This window comes from Neolamprologus brichardi, chromosome 1 (assembly GCF_056152115.1).
Source record: "Neolamprologus brichardi isolate AB-2024 chromosome 1, ASM5615211v1, whole genome shotgun sequence".
In the NCBI taxonomy this organism is placed as follows: domain Eukaryota; kingdom Metazoa; phylum Chordata; class Actinopteri; order Cichliformes; family Cichlidae; genus Neolamprologus; species Neolamprologus brichardi.
In genome coordinates, this window is record NC_142104.1 from 6,055,945 (window position 1) to 6,078,216 (window position 22,272).

General features: G+C 38.1%; 1 protein-coding gene across 1 annotated transcript in view; it reads left to right on the forward strand.

Moving 5' to 3' along the window:
- Positions 1-22,272, forward strand: part of itfg1 (integrin alpha FG-GAP repeat containing 1) — a 158,670-nt gene that overhangs the window by 77,118 nt on the left and 59,280 nt on the right. The window contains exons 11-12 of the mRNA XM_006779704.3: positions 9,710-9,860; positions 12,021-12,129. Coding sequence (XP_006779767.2) covers positions 9,710-9,860; positions 12,021-12,129 — 260 coding nt within the window. The remainder of the gene's footprint in view (positions 1-9,709; positions 9,861-12,020; positions 12,130-22,272) is intronic.

The window sequence follows — 22,272 nt, forward strand, 5'->3', positions numbered from 1 at the left end:
GTGATCAGTTTGGTTGAACTGATTTGTGAAAAGCACAATAAACCAGAAGTCTAGTAACTCAGTAAATCCAAATTACTTTATTTTTATAGTGCAAGCATCAAGATGTTACCGAGTAGATTTTTATCCAGTATAATTTCTACCCTCTGTCATAGATGTCACAGCTAAAGCTGATTTACAAGCCACTAAATTTTTTAAATAAACAAAATTATTGAACAAGTCCTGTGATTGGTTGCATATAATATTTATTTGCTATTATTGTATCATAAGTTCATCAGTAATTTGGGTAAAGTATTTCAGTTTATACACGAGTTTGTTTGTTTTATTAAGTCGATTAGACCATGGTGACACTTGGCACCCATTTGATACCCATCTGTACAAAAATTAACTTTAGCTATCAAACTTCTCTGAGCTGACAGGGTGTAATTTTCCCCTCAATCTATCACAGCTAGGGTAAGCTCCAGCCCGTCTGCAACCCTGAAATGGATACGTGAATTTTGCTTCACAGATTGCGATTTTCTTTTGTAAAGAAAACCTTGTTTGACATATTAGTGAACGAGACAATTTGGTGGTTGTTATTTGATAAGCTTGTGAAGAAAAAGTCAAGTAAGGCAAGACTCAGAAGAAAGCTGACTTTGTAAAGTGTGTGAGGACAAAGATGCAGCCAGACACAGACAGTGAGGATGAAAGAGTGAGTGACAGCAGGCGGACCGTGTAGAGGAGTGACACTACCAAAGGATGTACTTTGACTTTGATTGTGTCGTTGTGAGTCACTGCCTGTGTTCATCACCACAGTGGCTAGCAGAATGAGAAATCACAGCCCCTCGGGGCCGTGACAACATATCGCTTTCTCACTGTCACTTCGTCTACGTGGACCTGCCCACTCGTTCCCTTCGTTCACCTTTCGTCCGTGTCTTTCGTTTTTTTATTTCCTGTTGCTGTCAGTCTTTCAGTCTCTCTTATTGTCAGCTGGTCAATAAGTTGGAGGACTGCTACATCTGAATCATTGCAACTGGAGATTCCCACAGTAATTGCATCAACAGGGTTATTTCCTTTAACTGTAGAACACTCCTTCAGAGTGGGTTAATAGTGTTATATAACTGTTTTCAAAGGCTACAGAAAACTATACTAGTACCAGTACTATTTGCCCTCATTAAAACGTGTCTGTGAAAGATTTCTTTATTAATTTATTATATATTTTACTATATAGAAATCAGACACACAAAAGCAGAATGCATAATTATAAACAGAGGAGTTAAAAAATAATAACAAAATTAATTGCAAATAGGTGAACCAGATCATAAGTAGTTAAATAATATTTAGGATTAAAAGAACCATCCTAATCTAAGTCTAGATTTTATGAAGGTTTTACAGTTCAACAGTATACTGATTTATCTTCACTCTTCATCAATAATAAATATCTATATTTTTGGCTAGTAGACTGGCGTTCTGACCTGCAGCAGGTCTACTCAAAAAGACAACATGCTCTGGATTAGGCACAAAAACATGTTAGGCAAGGTGTGAATTTGGAGGATGAATGTATGATGGGTTAGACGATAGACCAGCTGCTGAAATCATGTATTCTAATATGGGTGAAAAGTAGCATAAACAACGAATTTGTTGTGATTGGATCAATTTGATTAGCGAGTGATTGAGATGGTGTGAAAGCAGATTAAATGTTAAGGTTTCTTCACACAAAAAATTATTTTGCTAGTTTGTGTTCTAATATGAAACAACACAAAATGTTTTAGGGTTGATAGACTATGAAAGAGAGACTACATATAGCTACGTGGTTACAGTCTGTAATGTACTGGGTGAGATTGTGTGCATACAACAAAATTGTACGGTACAATTACCCTGTTGTAAAAAAACATTTGAGAGTGGATTTATAATCATATAAATATGAGATAAGACTGATACTGACCTAAAATATGGAAATTAAATTGTCTATCCAAATTTTCTGTTTCCTTATTATTTTAAAGGTTTTTTTTAATCTTTTGGTTTTTTGTGTGTGTTTTGTTTTTTTGAAGTTATAATGAAATAAATAGTTAAATAGTTGATTTTCATCAAGAGAGAGAAAGCTTTTGAGCTAAATAGAGGAGAGAATTAATAAAGGGACAGTAGGTCATTTCACCAAAGAAAGAAGAAGGGAGTCTTTCCTTGGCACTGTAATGTCGCTATTATCAAAACAAAAAGAGAAATTTGAAATGCACCCACACAAACTGTTAAAATGTCTTGTAGCCATGTGTTAGGCCTTGGAGTTATGAAAGGCAGAAATGTGGAACAAAAGCGTATGATTGGTTGGACTGAGGTGGAGGGAGAAGCAGAAGGGCCGATAAGATGAAATGAAATGAACAGAAAAGAAAAAAAAGAGAGATATGAAGAAGAAGTTGGCCAGGTTAGCTTAGTCATTCAGCTTTAGGGAATTGAGTAGATGGAAGAATGAGTGGATGGATAGAGGAAAGGGACAAAGGTGGATAGGTAACAGTGGTGCCTCTGAGCTTTTGAGGTTGAGGGAGAGAAGGGTCATTGGTGTGATCAGTTGGTCAGCCTCCTGCCAACTCACCACCCCTCTGGAGGCCAATTAGAGAGAAGGTGGATAGAGCCTGAAATAGTGTAAGACTCCCCACAAGCGCATACACACACAAGAAAACAGTGCTGACACTGGGTTCATACAATAATGGAATCCCTCAATCACACTACCTGAGATACACACACATATTAGTGTCGGTACAGGCTCAATATTCAATTCAATTGAAATTTTTTGAGTTCAGTTTTATTTCTAAAGCGCCAAATCACAGCAACAGGTGACTCAAATGTTTTATATCATAAGGTAAAGACCTTACAATATGCAAATAGGGTGTTTATAAATTTTTTTTATTAAATTTATATATTTAATGTCATGTTTTTGTTAACTGTAGGTTTTTATTTAATCTTTTTATTACCAATATAGGATGAAGAAGCTGTGATCAATATGACATTATTACAAATTAAACAGCATGATGACTCAGTCGTTAACTAGCAGGATGGGTGTGGTTTGTATTCACTTCCTGGTTAAAGAAAAGCTAAAAAAAAAAAAAAAAAAGCAATAGTAATAATAACTGACTTCACTCATTGGTGCATAATTATCTGCAGAAGAATTTGATGCTATGAAATAAGAAGAATGGACATTTCTCTGCTGGTATTGAGTAACCCCATTAAAACTAATCTCATTTCAGTAAAACTATATATTTTAACCTCACAGGAACATCACAGAAAAACCTGTTACTACTCTTCGATATTTTGTTGTTGTGTTCTTTTCAGCTAATGTGGCAAGAATTTAACAGCCTGTGTAGTGGGGTTGAAAAAGCAACATCAATGCTAAATGGCTGAAAAACAGAAATAATGAAGGAAGAAAGTGTTGATTTTGGACCCTATCCTTAAAATAATTACCCCTTTGACATTAGACATCGAAAGTCACATTTTTTCATTTTAATTTTTTGAATAGTATTGATGGTTTGAAGGTGCTATTTTTTGTTATGATCAGTGCATTTAATTAAAACAGTCTTTCTTTAATAAAGTTTTATTGCATTCAAATACACTGTAAAATATCAAATCAAACTGGTGTAACTTCAGGACCATGGACAGCGCACACCATTTTCACTGTGATCTCCTGAGCTGGGCTCTAACAGAAGAATCCTTTTAGTGGTGGAGACAAATTCAGCTCCCTTCACTTTGAGAATATGTGAGATACAGATTACAGATACACAAGACTCCCCCACAAATCTGAAAATCCTTTTTACTTTTTTTTAGCTGAATAAATCCAGCATAGAACAATTGTGGCAGTACTTTAAACAACACCAGTCACAGAGTATAGCTACAGTACAACACTGTGCTTGTTCTTTTGCAAATGGATAGAACCTGGTCCCTGTATTCAAATTTCAAATTCAAATTTTATTTGTCACATACACAGTACGATATGCAGTGAAATGCTTAGACAACTGCTCGTTACCTAAAGAAAAAAAGAAAAGGCTATGAATAAGATAGGAAATAAATATGAAAATTAAAAAGGGTAAATTTAACTAGGAAAGAATAAAATAAAATATAAAAATTAAGTTAAAAATGAGATAACTACAACACAAATTAGAATGAAGGGTAAATTTAACTGGGAAAGAATAAGATAAAATATATAAATTAAAGTTGAAAATAAAATAACTGTACAACAAAATACACTATACACAGTATAGAAATATATAAGAATGTATGAAGAAATATAAATATATATATACACAATAACAGCAGCTGTACAAGTATTAACTGGAAATGAGGAATATAATGTCCAGTGTTGTGCAGTCCACATTATTTAGTGTCTTGTGCAGTGCAAATATGCTTAAAGTGATTGGGTTATTTAGCCTGTCACAACCAGTCACTAAAGTTTACATGCACTGCCACTATCTTTGAAGATAGTTGGAATTGGTGAGGGTGCTCAACCATTCAAGTTCGAAGTCCAACTTAACAAGGCGTTACAGTTGAAAAGGTCTTCCAACTTCAAATGGAATGCACCAAAACATTTACATTACATTGATTAAATGAAATACTGTGTTACACTGCCATGGAGTTGGCTGCCATATAAAACACATTGTGTTGCCATGTATCTGACTTGGTATGCTAAACACTTAAGAGTGGCATGTCTTAACATTGTTTTAAAAGAAATGTGGACAGGAAAGACATCATAGACGACATGAAGTAGATGTTTACTAACAAAAAAACAAGGAATACATATTGAATCATAATACTATATTACACAAAAAGAAATTTGTGATGCTCAAATCAAAATTAACACCAGCATGCGAAATTGTGGGTTCAGAGTAGTCATCTGCACGAGTGCATGTGTATAATATGAATAGATATCAGGTTTGCACCTCTACCTGCTGCTGCAAACATAAAACCGATGCCGAGAACAAAGTTGTGTATGTTTGTGTGTGTATGTGTGTCTATATTGAGAGCACATGTACCTGTGTGTAAGTCTGAGTCTGAACTCATTATGACCTTGAGTTCATCCCTACCATAACCACCCCTGCAGTGCTGGAAAAGAGGTTCTTTTGAAGTACGAAAATCTCAGAAAGGACACACACATATTGGCGAATAACAATCATATACCTTCTAAAGTTCAGCCTGAAACTTTGATAACGTTACTTTCTTTTTACAAACACTCAAACACACACATGCACAATCGGAGATACTCTCCCTGAATGTCAACAAATGTATCTGGCTACAGGCATGATTATCTGCTGGTGAGCCAATCAGTGCTCACCATTTACACTGGGTCTTGTCCAGTAGGTGCTGCAGTTGCAGGTCCTAATGAGAGCCGATCATATTCTGGATACAGTGTTGTTTGCGTTAAGCCTAATGAGGAGGAGAGGACTAGTTCAGTGTCAGTACGCATGGGTTACACAGAATGACCTTAAACAAACCTCCAGCTGTAATTACAGCCAAAGTCAGTTAATCCTACAGAGGTTCCCGCAGCCCCACCCTTCAACCCCACTCACCCCACACAGAGATATAGCTATTCTGAAACAGCAGCACACCATCTCAGCTGACACTGAGCCTGAAGCGTTACGTCCCTGCTATAGGAATTAATTAAATTCCTGCTCTTCCCTGCTCTTTGAAGTGTTTTATATATAGATTCTTTTCCCTATTGAATCTAGGAATTAACGGCTAAATGCACATTTATTACTTTTGCAGAGGCAACCTGCTCATTGCATTGCACGTGTTTATTCCATCCAATTATATGTCAACATTTTACATGACAATTAAGGTTTCCAAGCTCTGTAGCTGCAAAACAAGCTTCTCCACCTCTGTGTTTGGAAGTTAGTAAGCATGACGTCTTATGTCAGACGATCCAGTTTAGCAAAACTCTGAACTGTTTGCTGCTGATTACAGGAGTTTGTTGCTTTTCACAAAAAACACAATCAAAATTTCAATTAGATGCTTTATGAAAAGGACTACAGGGATAAAATACAATATTACCAAAGTTGTTCATCTGCTTTCTCTTACTCCTGGTTCCACAAGCTCCATTTTTTCCTATCACACAGCTAACAGCAGTGGAGAGGCTTACAAGCATATTTCAAGTACCAATTTGACCAGTAGGTTTCCACTTTCTGAAGCTTGCTGTTGTGTAACATCACCATTTATCAGATATGTATAGCAACTATAATATACTATGGTGCCATAATGTAACAACCGCACACAGCTGATACTTTAAATAGAGCATAAACTTTACAATGATTCTTTTGTTGCCGTGTCTTCCTCCCTTTGTGGGTGACACAATAGTAACTTGTGTTGGTGCATCGTGTCGTAGTGTGGTACTTCTCTTGACTCCATCTGACTCCATATGATGTGCCCCCCTTTTTATATTCTCTACAAGATCGCATGCTAAGCAAAGTCAAACACAATTTCAAGGAGGATAAGATAATCGTATTGACACGTCTCCATCAATCATGGTTTTATTAAGCAACACACTCTATACATTACAGTATTTTATCTTTTCTGTTCACCATTTTCTGGAAGCGGGAGGCTAGAATGTTTTCCTGCTGCTGAAAAGATCACACAGTCTTCCTAAAATATCCTTGATGAAAGATGTCCCCGCTTGTGGTCTATCTTCTAGTCCCCAGAGGCTTGTACTAGCTTTGTGGGTAGTGGTGATGGTGGGGATGGGTGTTTACAATCCTGATTGACTGAGGGCTTTCACAATTATTCTATTTTTAAACCAGCAGCTTTTCTTTTTTTTTTTAAAGCTCAGCAATCCCACGGAGATCTAAGAACAGGTACAGATAGCTATCTCCAGTGATAAAGATTGAATTTAGTCTCGCCAGTGAATTAAGATGTGACAAAGACTGCGCAGAAAAGGTGCAAGTACGGAGATGGAGGGAAAATAGAGGAAAGGAGTTGGGTTTTGCCTCAGCTCAAGTATATGATCAAGTATACTTATTTGCTTGCATTTGTAAAGAAAGGCCAAATACAAGGTGCAGGAAATACCACAGTAAGCTTCAGTATTTCGACTCATCTTTGTAACTCAATGAAGGAATGTGGCACCATTCTTCCAAAAGATATTCTCCTTTGGTATGAAGATGATGATGGTGGAGGGTACTTCGTGACATATCTGTCTAGAATTTTCCATCTGTGTTCATTTTACTTAATATTCTGCCACTTTAAAAGCCATAGTGTCAGATTCACATCATGTTCATACTCCTGAAACAGTTCACTGACCCCTTTTTTCTGTACAGATAGGGGCTCATCAGGGTAGAAATGTTTTATCATGGGATAAAAGAGATCAAAGTTGAGGTTACAGCTGAGTCCATAAGTATTTTATACTGAGGATTGGGTATTATTAAAAATGGCTGTATTTCCTAAACAGTTAATGTTATACTTTAATTAAAGTAATTTCTATCACATCTTAGTTATTTGACTCAAACTCCACTCTGGTGGTTTACAGAGGAAAAATTTGAATCTCCCCCCAAAACTTTCATGTCCCAAATCTTAGAGACCAAATTATAGTATAGTGCATTCGATGACCTTGCACTATAATAAAAATGGCATTTCAGACCCTGAGATTCACCCTATAGCTGTCAGCAATCATGCTCCTGTATCTTTAACACTTATGCACAAGAATAATACTACGCCAAGTAAAAACTGGAGATTTAATACATCACTGCTTAAAGATGAAGACTTTATTAAATATTTTAAAAAAGAGTGGACTTCATATTTAGACTATAATGACACTCCCGGAACTTCAGCATCTGTTCTATGGGAAGCAGGCAAAGCTGTGATGAGAGGTAAAATAATTTCTTTCTCATCACATAAAAAGAAAGAAGAAAACAAAAATATTCAGGAATTAGAAAAAAACATTAAATCACTAGAAGAAGCCTACGCGTCCCACCAAGATCAGGAAACATTGAACAAAATACGCAAAACAAAACTAGAATTAAATGAGATAATTGATAAAAAAATAAAATTCTTAGTACAAAGACTACGCTTACAAAATTATAAACATGGTAATAAATCCGGTCAATTTCTAGCAAACCAGCTAAAAATAAATAAAGAAAAAACAACTATATGTGCTGTTCAAGATTCATCTGGGAACACAGTATATGACCCGAAACAAATAAACAACATTTTCAGGGATTTCTATAAAAGATTGTATTCACCACAAATAAACCCGTCTAAAAAGGAAATTGATCAGTTTTTAGACAACATAACTCTTCCAAAATTATTAGACACTCAAGCAATGGCACTGGATTCACCACTGACATCAGGTGAACTCCAGGAAGCCCTGATAAGTATTCCCAATAATAAGGCTCCAGGTCCAGACGGCTTTCCTGCAGAATTCTACAAAGAATTCTGGACGATTCTAGCACCAGTTTTTTACAGAACGTTGTTAGAAGAAAAGGGCAGACTTCCATCAAATATGAATTCTGCAAACATTAATCTCCTGCTAAAACCAGGCAAAGACCCTATATATCCCTCATTGTCCAATATCCCTTATAAATGTAGACCTTAAAATAATCTGCAAAGCTCTCTCAAAGAGACTAGAGAAAATAACCCCCCTCTTAATTCATCCTGACCAAACTGGTTTCATAAAAGGTGCTCATCAACTAAAGTTGACTAAAGGCACTCATCAACAAATACATGTAGATTACTTAATTTGGTAGACTACTCATACAGTAAAAACCTTGAAACTACAATATTTTCTTTAGATGCAGAAAAAGCATTTGACAGAGTTAACTGGAAATTTCTATTTGCAACTTTACACAAAAATGGCTGTATTTCCTAAACAGTTAATGTTATACTTTAACTAAAGTAATTTCTATCACATCTTAGTTATTTGACTCAAACTCCACTCTGGTGGTTTACAGAGGAAAAATTTGAACCTCCCCCCAAAACTTTCATGTCCCAAATCTTAGGGACCAAATTATAATATAATGCATTCGATGACCTTGCACTATAATAAAAATTAACCCAAAGCTTACAAAACAGCTGAATCATTTCCAATGTTAGTTAAGGGCTCATCATTTCTCCTATAATTTGTCACCCTTCAATATATACACTATGACACAGTGCAATGTAAGGTTTGGACTATATCCAGTCATGCAGAAAATTATTAAAGTTTTTTTAAAAAGCACACAATTTCCTCAGGGCACCAGCCTAAGGCAGCTCTCATCTTCTTAAAAAGAGAAAATCAACCCTAAATTAATATGTTGTAGCATTTTAATTTGTCAATTCCAAGTGCAGGAATCGACAAATTAATGTACAAATGTACAGATTCAGGACAGCAAAAAAAATCTCTTCTTTCTTATTTGAGTGAAGGCATGGCTTTTTTGGAGCCACATTATATGAATATGTTGTAAATGCATCAAGTCAAAACTATAAAGTTTATTTTAAAGACTGTTTTTTTTTTAATAGTTTAAATCTGTTTTTGTTTAATTGTAACAAATGTCATGTGGTTGTAAAAGCCTGTAGCTCCAAATGATTCTAAGCATCAAACTTCCAGCTAAGACTCATCGTGGTGTTATTGTTGCCAGATAATAAACTCCACACAAGCAAAGTACTGATCAGCTGATGACATGAACATTACTTACATTTGACATCACCAGGGTTCTCTGCCACTGTCTAAATGTAAATGGTAACATGCACTTACAATGTTTTTTTCCCCTTCTCTCTCTTTGCCCCCCAGTGGCCAGCAGGCCTTCCTATTGGAGAACGTGCCCTGTAACAGCGACACTTGCCACAGTGTTGGACGAATGTTCCACATCCACTGGGACCAGTCAGATTTAGGAGCCATTAAAAATGCCGTCAGGGCAACTTTCTTTGACATCTATGAGGACGTGAGTAGTTAAATTTTGTGTTGATTTTCAGTTCTGTCCAGTAGTATCTCATAAATCATTCTCTGTACCATTTCTTTCGCCTTTTTAAAAACTAATTTCTATGGATACTATTATTAATAATTTTTTTGTGTTTTGACTACATTTCCATAGCCAAAGATAATCTTGGTCTAGTGCAGGGGTAGGCAACTCCAGGCCTCGAGTGCCGGTGTCCTACAGGTTTTAGATCGCACCCTGGGTTAACACACCTGAATCAAATGATTAGTTCATTACCAGGCGAGAACTTCAAAAATGCTGAGTCATTCAGCCCTTTAAATCAGCTGTGATGGATCATAGACACATCTAAAACCTCCAGGACACTGGCACTCGAGGCCTGGAGTTGCCTACCCCTGATCTAGTGGAACTACAGTTCTTTAGCCAGCTGATTTTCTTTTAAATATAGCCTATTTTAAAAACTAATTTCTATGGATACTATTATTAATAATTTTTTTGTGTTTTGGCTACATTTCCATAGCCAAAGATAATCTTGGTCTAGTGGAACTACAGTTCTTTAGCCAGCTGATTTTCTTTTAAATATAGCCTATTTTAAATATACATAAAAAGCCATGTGCAGCATATTTAATAATTTAACCTTGTGATTTTATTTTGTTGTTATTTATACATTAGGAGACTCACAGGAGCCTTGTATGCAGCTTGCAATATTTGTACTTTTGAAAATTTGATTATAATAACAACTATAACAACTCCCACTGCAATATTAGATTTGCATTTTTGATAAGGGAAAGCGCCATCCACCTTTGTGTAAGTAGATCCGATGCTCCTGACAAGTTAAGCTTACCTGAACTCTTACATGCAAACTCTGAGAATATCAGACAAGTTAGGCTCATCTTTTTTAGCAAAAAGCATCCACACTCATCAGCTCTTTGACACTGTCCTAGTTTAAGAGCTGACTTCAAGTGAATAAATGTCAACATTAGATTAGTTAGACCTACCATTCTCTGTTAGATTGTTGGAGTCAAAGCATTAACTAGTCAGATCACAGCTCACAGTCTTTCCACTTTTGTCTTATTTTGTTAGATATACCAATAACCTGAAATCATTTTGTGAAAATTCCTACGTAAAGAAATCATTGCCAAATGGAGCAGAGGAATGCATATCAGAGAGTGCGCAAACTAGGATATCTCTAATGCAGAAAAGTGGATTATGTGTAAAGCTTTTTTGACACACGCATTAACAGAATTGTTTACATTAATGGGTTTTCTTTTATATTCTGAAGCAATAACTCCTGATTTAGACTGAGAATATGAGTATTTGGTTCAGTGCTTCATTGTTGTTATTAAAATATTTATAAGCACACGGAGTAGCGTGTGCATGAGTGTGCTTTTTTTCCCCTTTTTTCCTGAGCTACTGTATTTATTCGTGTGTGTGTGTGTGTGTGTGTGCGCTCTGTGGGTTTTTGTTTTTTTTTGCTCTCCCTCATTGTTGCAGTGTTATTCTTCACTTTGTGCATTTTTATTTTGGAATTTGATTCATTGTGGGAGTGGGTGCAATAGATGCAGGACCTGGCAATACACCACTATAGAGGAAGAGTAGATAAAACAAGATGAGCTATACTTTAATTTTCCCAAACGTTGGGAAATGATTTGTTAGGTTTTGCTCTCATTAAGTGTTTTAAGTGTGTTGCTCTGTGATATTAAGCATTTAATTAATGCTGCAAATGGGCCTTGCTAGAAAACATCTACACACTCTCTTACACACTACCTTTGTCAAAATCCTGCTTTGTCTGTGTCATAGACTTTGATTCCAGCACTCACCCCCAATCTCTTAATGAGAGACTACATATAGTACAGAAGCTGTATTGCGATCTACTGTATGTTCTTGTCTTATCAGAATTAATTACTACTGCTAATGTGGCCTGTCTATTAAATTCAACTCTCCCGCTTTCAGTGCTTGGCTCTCTCACTCGCCCCTGAGAGAGAATTTATAAATGAGACCGAGAGAAAGAGAGACTTAGTGAGGAAAGGAGAAAGACGGCGGAATAGAGATGATGCGATAATTCTGGATGAGACATCCAGTGTGTCAGAGGGATAAAAATGTACATCAGAAGAAGCACCATGCCATGCTCTCATTGTCCCTTATCTATGTGTCTGTCTTCATTTGCAGGGTATTTTAGACATGCTGGTTCAGAGCAAGGCAGAGGGCAAACAGGACTTGAGAATTCACGCTTTGAAGAACAATTTCGAAGCCGATGCCTACTTCGTTAAAGTGATGGGTAAGGGACTGATTTGCCAAGTATGCTCCCTTTCTCACTACTCTCCCCATGCCGAAACCAGTCCCTTGAAGGGGCAACATGAAGGAAGAACATTTATTTCCATTCCCAAGCTGTCCTCACCAGATAACATACACATACTGAAATTTGAATATATTATCATTTAGTCCTTTTTTTTTCTTATTTTCTTTCTGTAACAGCCCCTCCTAGACCAATTAGGAACATTAAACATGAGCAAGTCTTTTCCCCAACCTCGAAAGCAGATGGTCATGACTATTATCTGTCATATTTTGATTTCTAGCCTGGAGCTACTCAGTTGGTGGTGAAAAAGGGGATCTCTCTGAGCTTTTTGTTCAATTTCATCTTAAATTAAACTGGCCACTGTCCGCACAAAAAGATCTGCTGTAGTAAATGCACCTTCTCCCAAAAGGCCATTTCGAATCTAGTCTCCTTGTACAGCACATAAGGCACTATATTGCACTCTATTGCCTCTCAAAACATAAAACCACACTTCTCCTAGTCTATGTTGGTGCCATTAATGAATCAATGGCAGTTGAGATGAGAGGAAGAGGAGTAATTGTTTTTTTTGTGAAGCATATATTCTTCTTCTTCCTAGCAGTTTATATCCCGTGACGCAGGGTCTCCACTTCTTCCTATCAAGGACGTCTTCTGGTGTAACGTTCGCAGCCTTCATATCATCCTTGATTCGGTCCATCCAGCGCTTTTTTTGGTCTTCCTTGTGGCCTGTTTCCATCCAGATCTAATTGCTGGGCTGTCTTTGCGATGGAATTTTTATCGCTACGGACAACATGGCCGTACCATCGGAGCCTCGCCTCTCGCATCTTGTCTGTGATTGGTGTCACTCCCCATTGTTTCCTGACATCTTCGTTCCTCGCTTGGTCAAGTCGTGTGAGACCCAGAGGCCACCTTAGCATCTTCATCTCCATGGTGTGAAGAGCTTGTTCGTGTTTGGTCGTCGCTGGCCAGCACTCTGACCCGTAGAGTGCCACTGGGCGCGCAATTGACTTATAGACTTTCGCCTTAAGATAGATTGGCATTCTCTTGTCACATAAGACTCCACTCACCTGATGCCACTTCCTCCATGCTGTGTTGACACGGAGTCTGGCGTCTGGTAGAGTTTCGCAGTCCGAGGTGACAAGGGACCCGAGGTACTTGAATTGGGCAACTTTAGTCAGCGGCTCGCCGTCGATAGTGATGGTACTGTTGGTCTGGGGGCCGCATTCAAGGTACTCAGTCTTCTTGATGTTCAGGCGCATGCCGTTTTCGAAGAGCCGGTCTTTCCATGCTTGTGTTTGGGTTTGCAGGGCTAGGCAGTTTTCTGTTTTTGGCAGACAAATTGGTCGATAGTTGGTGCACTCTGTGACGTCTCCCTTGCCCTTCCAGATGGGCACTGTGATGCTCGATGTCCAAGCTCGGGGGGCTGGTCATAAAGATCTTGGTAGTGTCGTCTTTTCCCAGAGGCCACTGCCCTCTTTGCTGCTGATTTCAGCGAGCGGTATCGGGTGAGATCTTCATGCGCTCGCGATCGCCACCAAGTCTTACCGGCCAGCTTCTTTGCTTTTATTGCTTTTTGTACCTCCTCATTCCACCACCAGACCTGTTTCTCAATGTATTTTCTGCCCAGTTTTGTTGAACCAACGGTGTCCTCCGCAGTGTTGTGGATGCGCTCCCCCGCTTCAGTCCACATCTTCTCAGCAGGTTGGTCAGTGTTTACTGCAAGTGAGAGGAGCATAGTTGTCAGTTTCTCCTTGTGCTCCTTCGCCTTCCACCATTTGAATCGTTTTGGTCCTGTCCGGCATCTGGGCAGCTTTGGCTTGACAATCTTCGTATCCATGACAAGTAGACGGTGCTGGGGGGCCACGGATTCATATGGAATTACTTTGGTGTCCGTGACCTGTTTGAGGTTTCACCGCCGAACCATCCAATAGTCGATCTGAGTTGCATGTCCGCCGCTGGTGTAGGTGGCTCGGTGCGATGGCTGCTTCTTAAAGAATGTGTTGGTAACGGCCAGATCGTGCACCGCCGCAAAATAGAGGATACGTATTCCGTCGTCGTTCCTCACTCCGAGGCCTTGTCCCCCATGGCACTGTGGGTAGCCGCCCCTGTTCGATCCCACGTGGCCGTTCAGATCGCCTCCGATTAGAATGTGTTCATCCGGGGCAATGCTCCGTATGATCCTGTCCAACTTGTCCCAAAATGCATTTTTCGTTTCACCGCTGCATCCAGTCTGTGGTGCATAGCAGGTCACAACATTAACGTCAGCTGTTCCTAGTTCGATTCTTATAGACATTAATCGATCAGATGTTCGCTCAATCTTATACGGGGATTGGAGCAGGTGTTTGCTGAGTGCGATGGCCACTCCCTTCTTAGTGGCTCTCTCTCCGCAGTAGAAGAGCTTATATCCCTCTACAATCTCCACCGCTTTGCTTCCGGTCATTTGCATTCTTGAACACAGGCTACGTCGATGTTCCTCTTCTTGAGTACCTGGGCCAGCTCTCGGCTGCATCCAGTCAGAGTTCCAATGTTGATTGTTCCGAATCGTAGATGAACTGGCTTCTTTTGGTAGAAGTTTCTGGCGGGCATGTCTATAAGATGCAACAAACTTTATACTTTAACCGACGTGTCGCACCGCCTGTCGTCAAAGACCATCACCGTTAGCCAAGTTCCAGAGGATCTTGTTTCCAGCCGACACCGCGAGGAGGTGGTGATTGGATTTTGCCAGCCGAAGCATATATTATACCTGATATTTCTTTGCTGAACAAAAAACAAAAACAGCAGAGTGAGTTTGACTTGTCTGTTGGGTCACATTTCAGTGGAAGTACACGTAGATATTTCAACACAAAGACTTCATTAAAGTGTGTGAGGTACACAAAATGAATTAAGTACACAAGGACGGAGCTAGTACATTATCCATCATACATGCATAAAACCTCATATACCAAAGCCACTGGCCATCTTTTATCCATTAGAAAAGCTGTACTATATGACTACAAAGTCATTATCAGGTTCCTGTTTACTTCAAGACAAACCCCCAAATTATCAACTGTCACATAAATCAAAAGGCATTTAATATTTAAATAATCATCGGTTCTATTTATTCCCTTGGTGTTGAGGGTGTATATCATAAAGATTTCTCTCCAGGCCAGCTTCTTTAAAGCATCACCTCTTTTAATAGTCAGCACGACCTTCTCAGTCAGAGAGAATTTCAATGAAGAGGTTGAAGAGGCTGATTTGCTTTCATGCCATATTTCCAGTTGTTTACAATAATTGTGCAGTAAATTACATTTTTTTTCTATTTACTGTGCATTTGTTTCTTTTTTACAGCAAAGATTTAAAAATCAAGCCAAGAATGTGTGATTCAGGTTGTAAATGAACTGATTTACCACCAAAATTTAGTATTATCAGGTAAAGTTATTAACCCAAAGTTAAAGCAATGAGTATGGGTGTAGTGTATTGTTTTAGAGAGTCAATAGCCTGATACAGTTATTGCTTGTCTTTTTCTACTTTTTCATTACCCAATTATCCTGTCATTTTCCACTTTTGATAGTCAGGCAAAGCTGTCAGAGATCCTTGAAAAAATACCTTCTATTCTTTTATGCAAGGAAGACAATTAAATGTTCACTAAGTCTGAAGAAACGGCACACACTTTTTGTCCAAGAGTGCTGTAAAACTTGTATTCAAATGTCTCACTACAAGCAGCTTTGGCTTCAGTATCTGTTCAGAAATAGTTTCATGTATTTTTGGCTCACTTTTTTTTTTTAAGTTAATAGATTTTATTTCTTTCATTTTTTTTATTGCAGCAGTGTTTGAGTAAAAATCAAGATGTGTTCTTTTGAAGTCAAAATGTTTGTACAGCATTAGTACCTGGTGACATTTGAGAAAAGTAAAAATAGTTCCACTCTGGGGTGGGCCTGTGCACAATTTAATCTGTCACTCTGCTCTGCTCATTAGCACGAAAAGGAGTGCTGCTCATCCCTTTCTGTTTCTGCACAGTTGGCGAACAGTTGTTGTTTTGTCTATTGGGAGGGGAGGGACTACACCTCCTCCTCTGCTTTCTGAATCACACACAAAAAACGACACACAGTGGTACTAGCACTTACTAACACTTGAATTATGCCTCAGAATCGATATTGTTTTCAAGGGATTACATACAAAACAAGTTAACCTCTCCTGAGGTGCACTGTATACCAATGATGCCTTTCACTTGTCATTGATTTAATGAAGACATTATACTGTTGACACAGCAGATCAACAAAAAAGGCATTTGAGAGCTCATTCCACTCAAACAAATCATTTGTGATGGTAACAAATGCTCAAATTACATCAAGTTCACAATAGTGGATCAAGTGATTTGAGTCATAAGACAAAATGAAAGAAAATTATAGTTTGGATTTAGCAATTTAGTATGTTGGTATCCACCACAGTGGTATAGTGCAAGTACCCTTCACTTGTTAGCCAGTTAGACAGTTAAATGTCTTAATACACATCTTTGAATTGAGCCAGCAAACCACTCACTGCTCTCTCCACCACTTGAATGACACAGTAGTCATGACCAGAAGGAGGAGTGGCAGAGCAGTGCCATACTTTCATGGAATAATAGGATGTGAGAGGCAGAAGAAGGTTAGTTCCATTGTACCGACCTGTTACAACTGACACTAAAACCCTCTATTTGGTTCAGTTGGTAGCAATACTGTTGTTTCTGGGAACTTGACAACCTGGTAATGGCAAGGTGTGTTCTGTGACATGTCATGTCAAGGTTAGTTGAAGTAGAAGCAGTGACCTGGATATCAAGTTGTAGCGCTAAGATTTGACCCAGGTGTTGTGTGTCTTGGCTTCCATTTCGCATTTGTGAGACATGTGTTTAAGCTGAAAGGTTGTCCTACTGAAGGTGCAAGTGGTTCCTAGGTACCCACAAGAAGTCTGCGTGGACTTGATATGGACAAGCTCTAATGTTTTCATTACATAGGGTTGAATTATTAATCGTTTCTGAAATAAAAAGTGAAATTTAGAATTTGCAAGAGGAGCAGTTGTAATGACTCACCAACACATATTACCAACAATGTCTTTAAATTGCTGTAAAAAGGGAAGTAATTATTTACCAAGTCCCAATTTTGCAAATTGGCATCTGCAGATGTAATCTGCTGCTGTTATTAATATTAATTTTTGAAGGTGACCACACTGCAAAAATGACATTTTTGGCAGACAGATTATTATATGTTGAGACTGTCAAGACAAGATTTAACAAATATTTTTATTCAGAAAGAAAACATTTTGTTTCATTATGATGTTCAAAAAAATAGACTGTAAAGTGGTGAAACATTTTCTAAATAAATAATTTTTCCAGCTAACTGCAGCTCACACTATATCATTCACAAGCCGTCTCATTACTATGGCTAACACCTGCTTGATTAGTTACCAGTAGCCAGAAATGTAACATTTATATTTCAAGTGCATGATAGTGTTGTTTAAAGCCTGTTATCTATAACCCTATAATGCATACTTCATGCATACACACTTTCAGTAGACAGAAACTCCCAGTGATCCTCTCTGAGCTAGCACTTGGCGACCTTTTAACAGGGAGAAATCTCCATCAGAAGTAGGCTCAAGATGGGACAGCCATCTGCTGCCAGTTAGGGAGTAATGGGAAGGAGAGAGAAGAGCAGAAAAAGACAATGAACTGCAACCAATATAAAATTAAACTCTCTGGTTGTTGGGGCTGGTAAATGGATATGAGAAAAATGCTGTTTCTGAGCTAGAAATACCTGCAAAAAAGTAGAAAGAGAGAAACAGAGAGAAAAACGAAGAGGACAAAGAAGAAACTATAAAAGAGAGAAGACAGACGGTTATGGCAATAGGATTCCAGCTCTGTCACACATGAGCTAAATAATGACAGTAGGTTACAGTAGATAAGTGATGCATTGACATGCACAGTTAAGATGCTGCTCAGTTAGCAGTCCCTAGGAAAGCTTCTGATTGGGGATCTTCATATCATCACCTCAACAAACTTGCTCTGATTTCCTCAGAAAACCTTGATCTTGAGCTGTTTTGGTTATTGATGTAGAAAAAGATTAGATTCTGTACAAGCAAAAATGCTGACACATTGACACGCACACTGATTACAAGCAAGTGGCTTTTATTAGCGATTTCTCTCATTAATGCTGGGTTGTGTAGGAAATGACAGGATTCCTTTATCCAATATAAAAAAAAATTTAAAAGTGCAACAAGATAGCCGCCAGTCTGTAAACAGACACCCAAAAATACATGGCTGTGCCATAATAATGCAAGGTGTTTAATTTATAGACAGTAACAATACCTGAAATCATTGTCGCAATACTGTTTACAAAAATCCCAATGAAATAAAGTATATTCATCAAATCTTTATCCCTAGATGCACAGAACCCATATTCCAAATTCAGTGGGCTATAAGATATTGGTTGGTCCCTGGGCTCCAACACAAGATGAAATTTTGTTCCCACATGAAGTGCACATATTTCAGTTTGTATTCTAGTCAGAGAGGAACTGCTGCTTTTCTGATATTCTTTCTTTCGAACTTGTTGTTTACATGCTCTTCTGCAACATTTTAAGAAGCTGGTTCGCAGGGGTTCTGGGTAATTAGAATGAGAAGGCAGGCAAGGAAATGGCATGAACCTCTGCATGGATTCCCTCCTGTCAAAGAAACTCCTTACAGCTAATAGGAAAGAAGCAGCTGGTGACTTTGTGTGCATCAGAGGAGGCACATTGTAATCTAGATTCTCTCCAGGCGTAGTCGGCTCAACATCAATAAACATGGTTGTACAAATTGGGAATCTGAAAGACCACTACATTAGGAAGAAATATCGCAAAAATACTAAAACTATTATATATTAGGTGGTTTATATATGCCAAAAAAGTGAAAGAGAGTCATTTTGTTTTTAGTTTTCTAACAGCTTTTGTGTGTATGCTTGTACGTGTGTGACCTTGACACGTCCCCTTTCCTCGTGCCGTAACAGGAATTCCTTTCGTGCCGCCTCTTTAAACTCTGCCGTCCTTATCGTTATCCATGTCTTGTCTCACTGCAGCACTTCAAACAACACACAAAAAGATACACCCACGCCAAAATTCATGTTTTTTTTCCTCCCCACTGTCAGCTTTCCCGTGTCTCCTCTTCATTCAGCTTCAGTTATTACATTTCTGGTTGTAAATATTTCATACATGTTCACTGTGTTGCATTTTCGCTCCATCTAGCAGAGTACAGATGAGAGAGCAACAAGCAACCAAAATAAAAATGTATCTGTCAAGTGTTAACACCTTGTCAACATTTCATTCCTCTCCCTTGTGAGTGTGAGCTCAAATTCAGCTTAATAGCCTTGCACCTCCTGTGAATCCCCATGAGGATAGAACTGTTTATTTACTATTCTATTCAGGCATCTCTGATAGCACAGCTAATAGTATTACACTGTAGTAAGTGAGGCCTAAAGCGTGCGCTTCATATTCAGCCTTGACACTTTGTCAGTCAGTTGTGTGTCTTTGTAACAGCCTGATACAGTCCTCTGTTCTGTAAGATGAAATCCCATTTTCTCAAGATGACATCCCTCAACCCTCCCATGCGCATTATTGAACAACACCTGCTGTAGGATTTACTTTGTGTCCAGCCTGGTATACACTTGCATGTGTGCGCAGTTTCTGAGTGAAAGCTCAGATACCATGAAGTACTTTGACTTTCCAGGCTAAATCCATCACAATTTCCATCACATACACCTTAGACAGCAACCTTGCCTTTCTGCTGCCAGAATCCTGGACTCTTGCAGGCATGTTCACACTGAGATGACCTGAACCTGTACTGGTTTGACATCTTATGCTTCCAAGCTCCTGACATAGAATAGTCCCCTCAGTTGTGCTTTCCATCAAGACCTGTACCTCTGTTGCTATCGAACGATTTATTATTTACAAGCATGCTATAACTTTGTGAGTGGAGCTCCAGAGACCAGTGAAAAACTTAGCAGTAAGGACGTCATTCTGTAATAAATAAAATAAAATTGAAAGCAGAGGTTAAAAATCATATCGGTTCTATATGTCTTGTTGTTTTGACAGTATTTCAAGGAAGGTTTCTTTTGTATAGTCAGTTGAATTTGGTATACTCTAAAGTTGCTTTTCAGATTTAGACCCTGAGTATTTTAGTTAATATGAAGGTGAAGTGTTGGTAATAGCTTTTACTTAACCCAGCCATATGGAGTGCCTAATGCTGGAGTGCCAGAAATTGTTAAACACACAGCACATACAGTGTTAGTTTGCAAAAACCAAGCTAAAGTACAATACAAAAAAATTAAAAATATATATATTATATAAGGATATTATATACATATATATATTAGGGATGCAACGATACCAATTTTTTCCAAACCGATACGATACCGATACTTGGATCTGAGTACTTGCCGATACAGAGTACAAAAACGATACTTCTACCACACACACACACACACAAATACAATTAATTGGAAGACAGGTTTTATTATATTCCCTGCTGATAAAAAATACAATCTAAAAATGACCACAAAAATAAGCACTTCTGTTAAATTATTGCAGTCTCCACATTGTAATTTTACAAAATATCACTGAACTATTGGCACTGTCTCGAGCTTTCAGAATAATAAATAAACACTTCTGTTTGGAATAAAATAAATACAAATTAGGTTTGCGAATAAAATAAACTTTTAAATTATTGCAGAGTGTCCATATTGTAAACAAACAAACAAAATAACGAAAGTATTTGGCATTGACGAACAAACTCCTCATCAGTCCACTGTGCCGTTAAACCAAGGATTGACATCGCTCACACACTGCTTGTCTTTACCTCTTCAGAAAGTTTTGGCACCATTATCTCCCTGATGTATGGGCGGTTGGGAATTTCATATCGCAGCTCGAGTATGCTGAGGAGATGGTGCAATCCTCTGTTTTCCACGACCGGCATTGGCTGGTCATCCAGAGCGATAAAATGAGTCAGAGCCTCTGTTATTTTAACTGCCCGTGGATTTTCTCTTGACATTTTTCATCGCTTTTCCAAAACCTGAGTTAAAGTTGGCTGTTCCACACTGCTGACATTTTGCTTAGCCTAGCTACAGCAGCCTCCAGTTTCTCTTTTTTATCTGGAGCCGCCAGTCTCACTCGCCTAACCCTGTGCCTGTTTAGCGCGGGATGTCCCCCTAGTGGCCAATCTAAAAAACTACAACAGAAATGACATGCCACCCTCTGATTAATGAAATAAGTTGGTATCGGTTCATGGTATCGGTTAACTTTTACGAGTATGAGCACACACACATTTTACAGTATCGGCCCCAATACCCGATACCAGTATCTGTATCGGTGGATCCCTAAATATATATTATTAATAAATAAATTCAAATATAAGATGGTAATGAGACCTAATATGGCTTGAAGATGACAACACTAACAAAAAGACAGGGTCTGAGTTGGAGGTGACAGTTTCTAGATGTGAAGATTTTCAATGGAAGTCACCAGGATGGCCAAGAATAGAAATGAATGTTAATTTTTGAATGTGGCTACACTGCAAAAAATACATTTTTGGCTGACAGATTGTTGTATGTTGAGACTGTAGTTACCAAGAGTCAAGAGCTATTTGTATTTTTTATTCTGAAAGAATATAAATGAATATGAATGAGAATATAAATTGTAAAGTGATTAATCATTTTCTAGATTTTTTTTTTTTTTAACCTAACTGCAGTACACACTAAATCATTCACAGGTCTGCTGTCTTGATTAGATACCAACAGGGAGGATATTCAAAATTATATTTAAAGTGCATAATAGTCTTGTTTAAAGTATATCATCTTTAATTCTCTAATGCATACTTCATGCATGCACACTTCCAGCAGAGAGAAATCTCCAGTGATCCCCTCTCTCTCCAGAAATGGTTCGGAGCCGCGGACCTTCAGTAACAGTAATAAATCACAGCAATAGTACAGTCATGTAGTTGTAAACAGCATGATAATATATTAAGTAATCCAAAGTATTCAGAATACGTTACTCTCATTGAGTAACGTAACGGAATACGTTACAGAATACATTTTGGGGCATGTATTCTGTAATGGAATACATTTTAAAAGTAACCTTCCCAACACTGCCTAC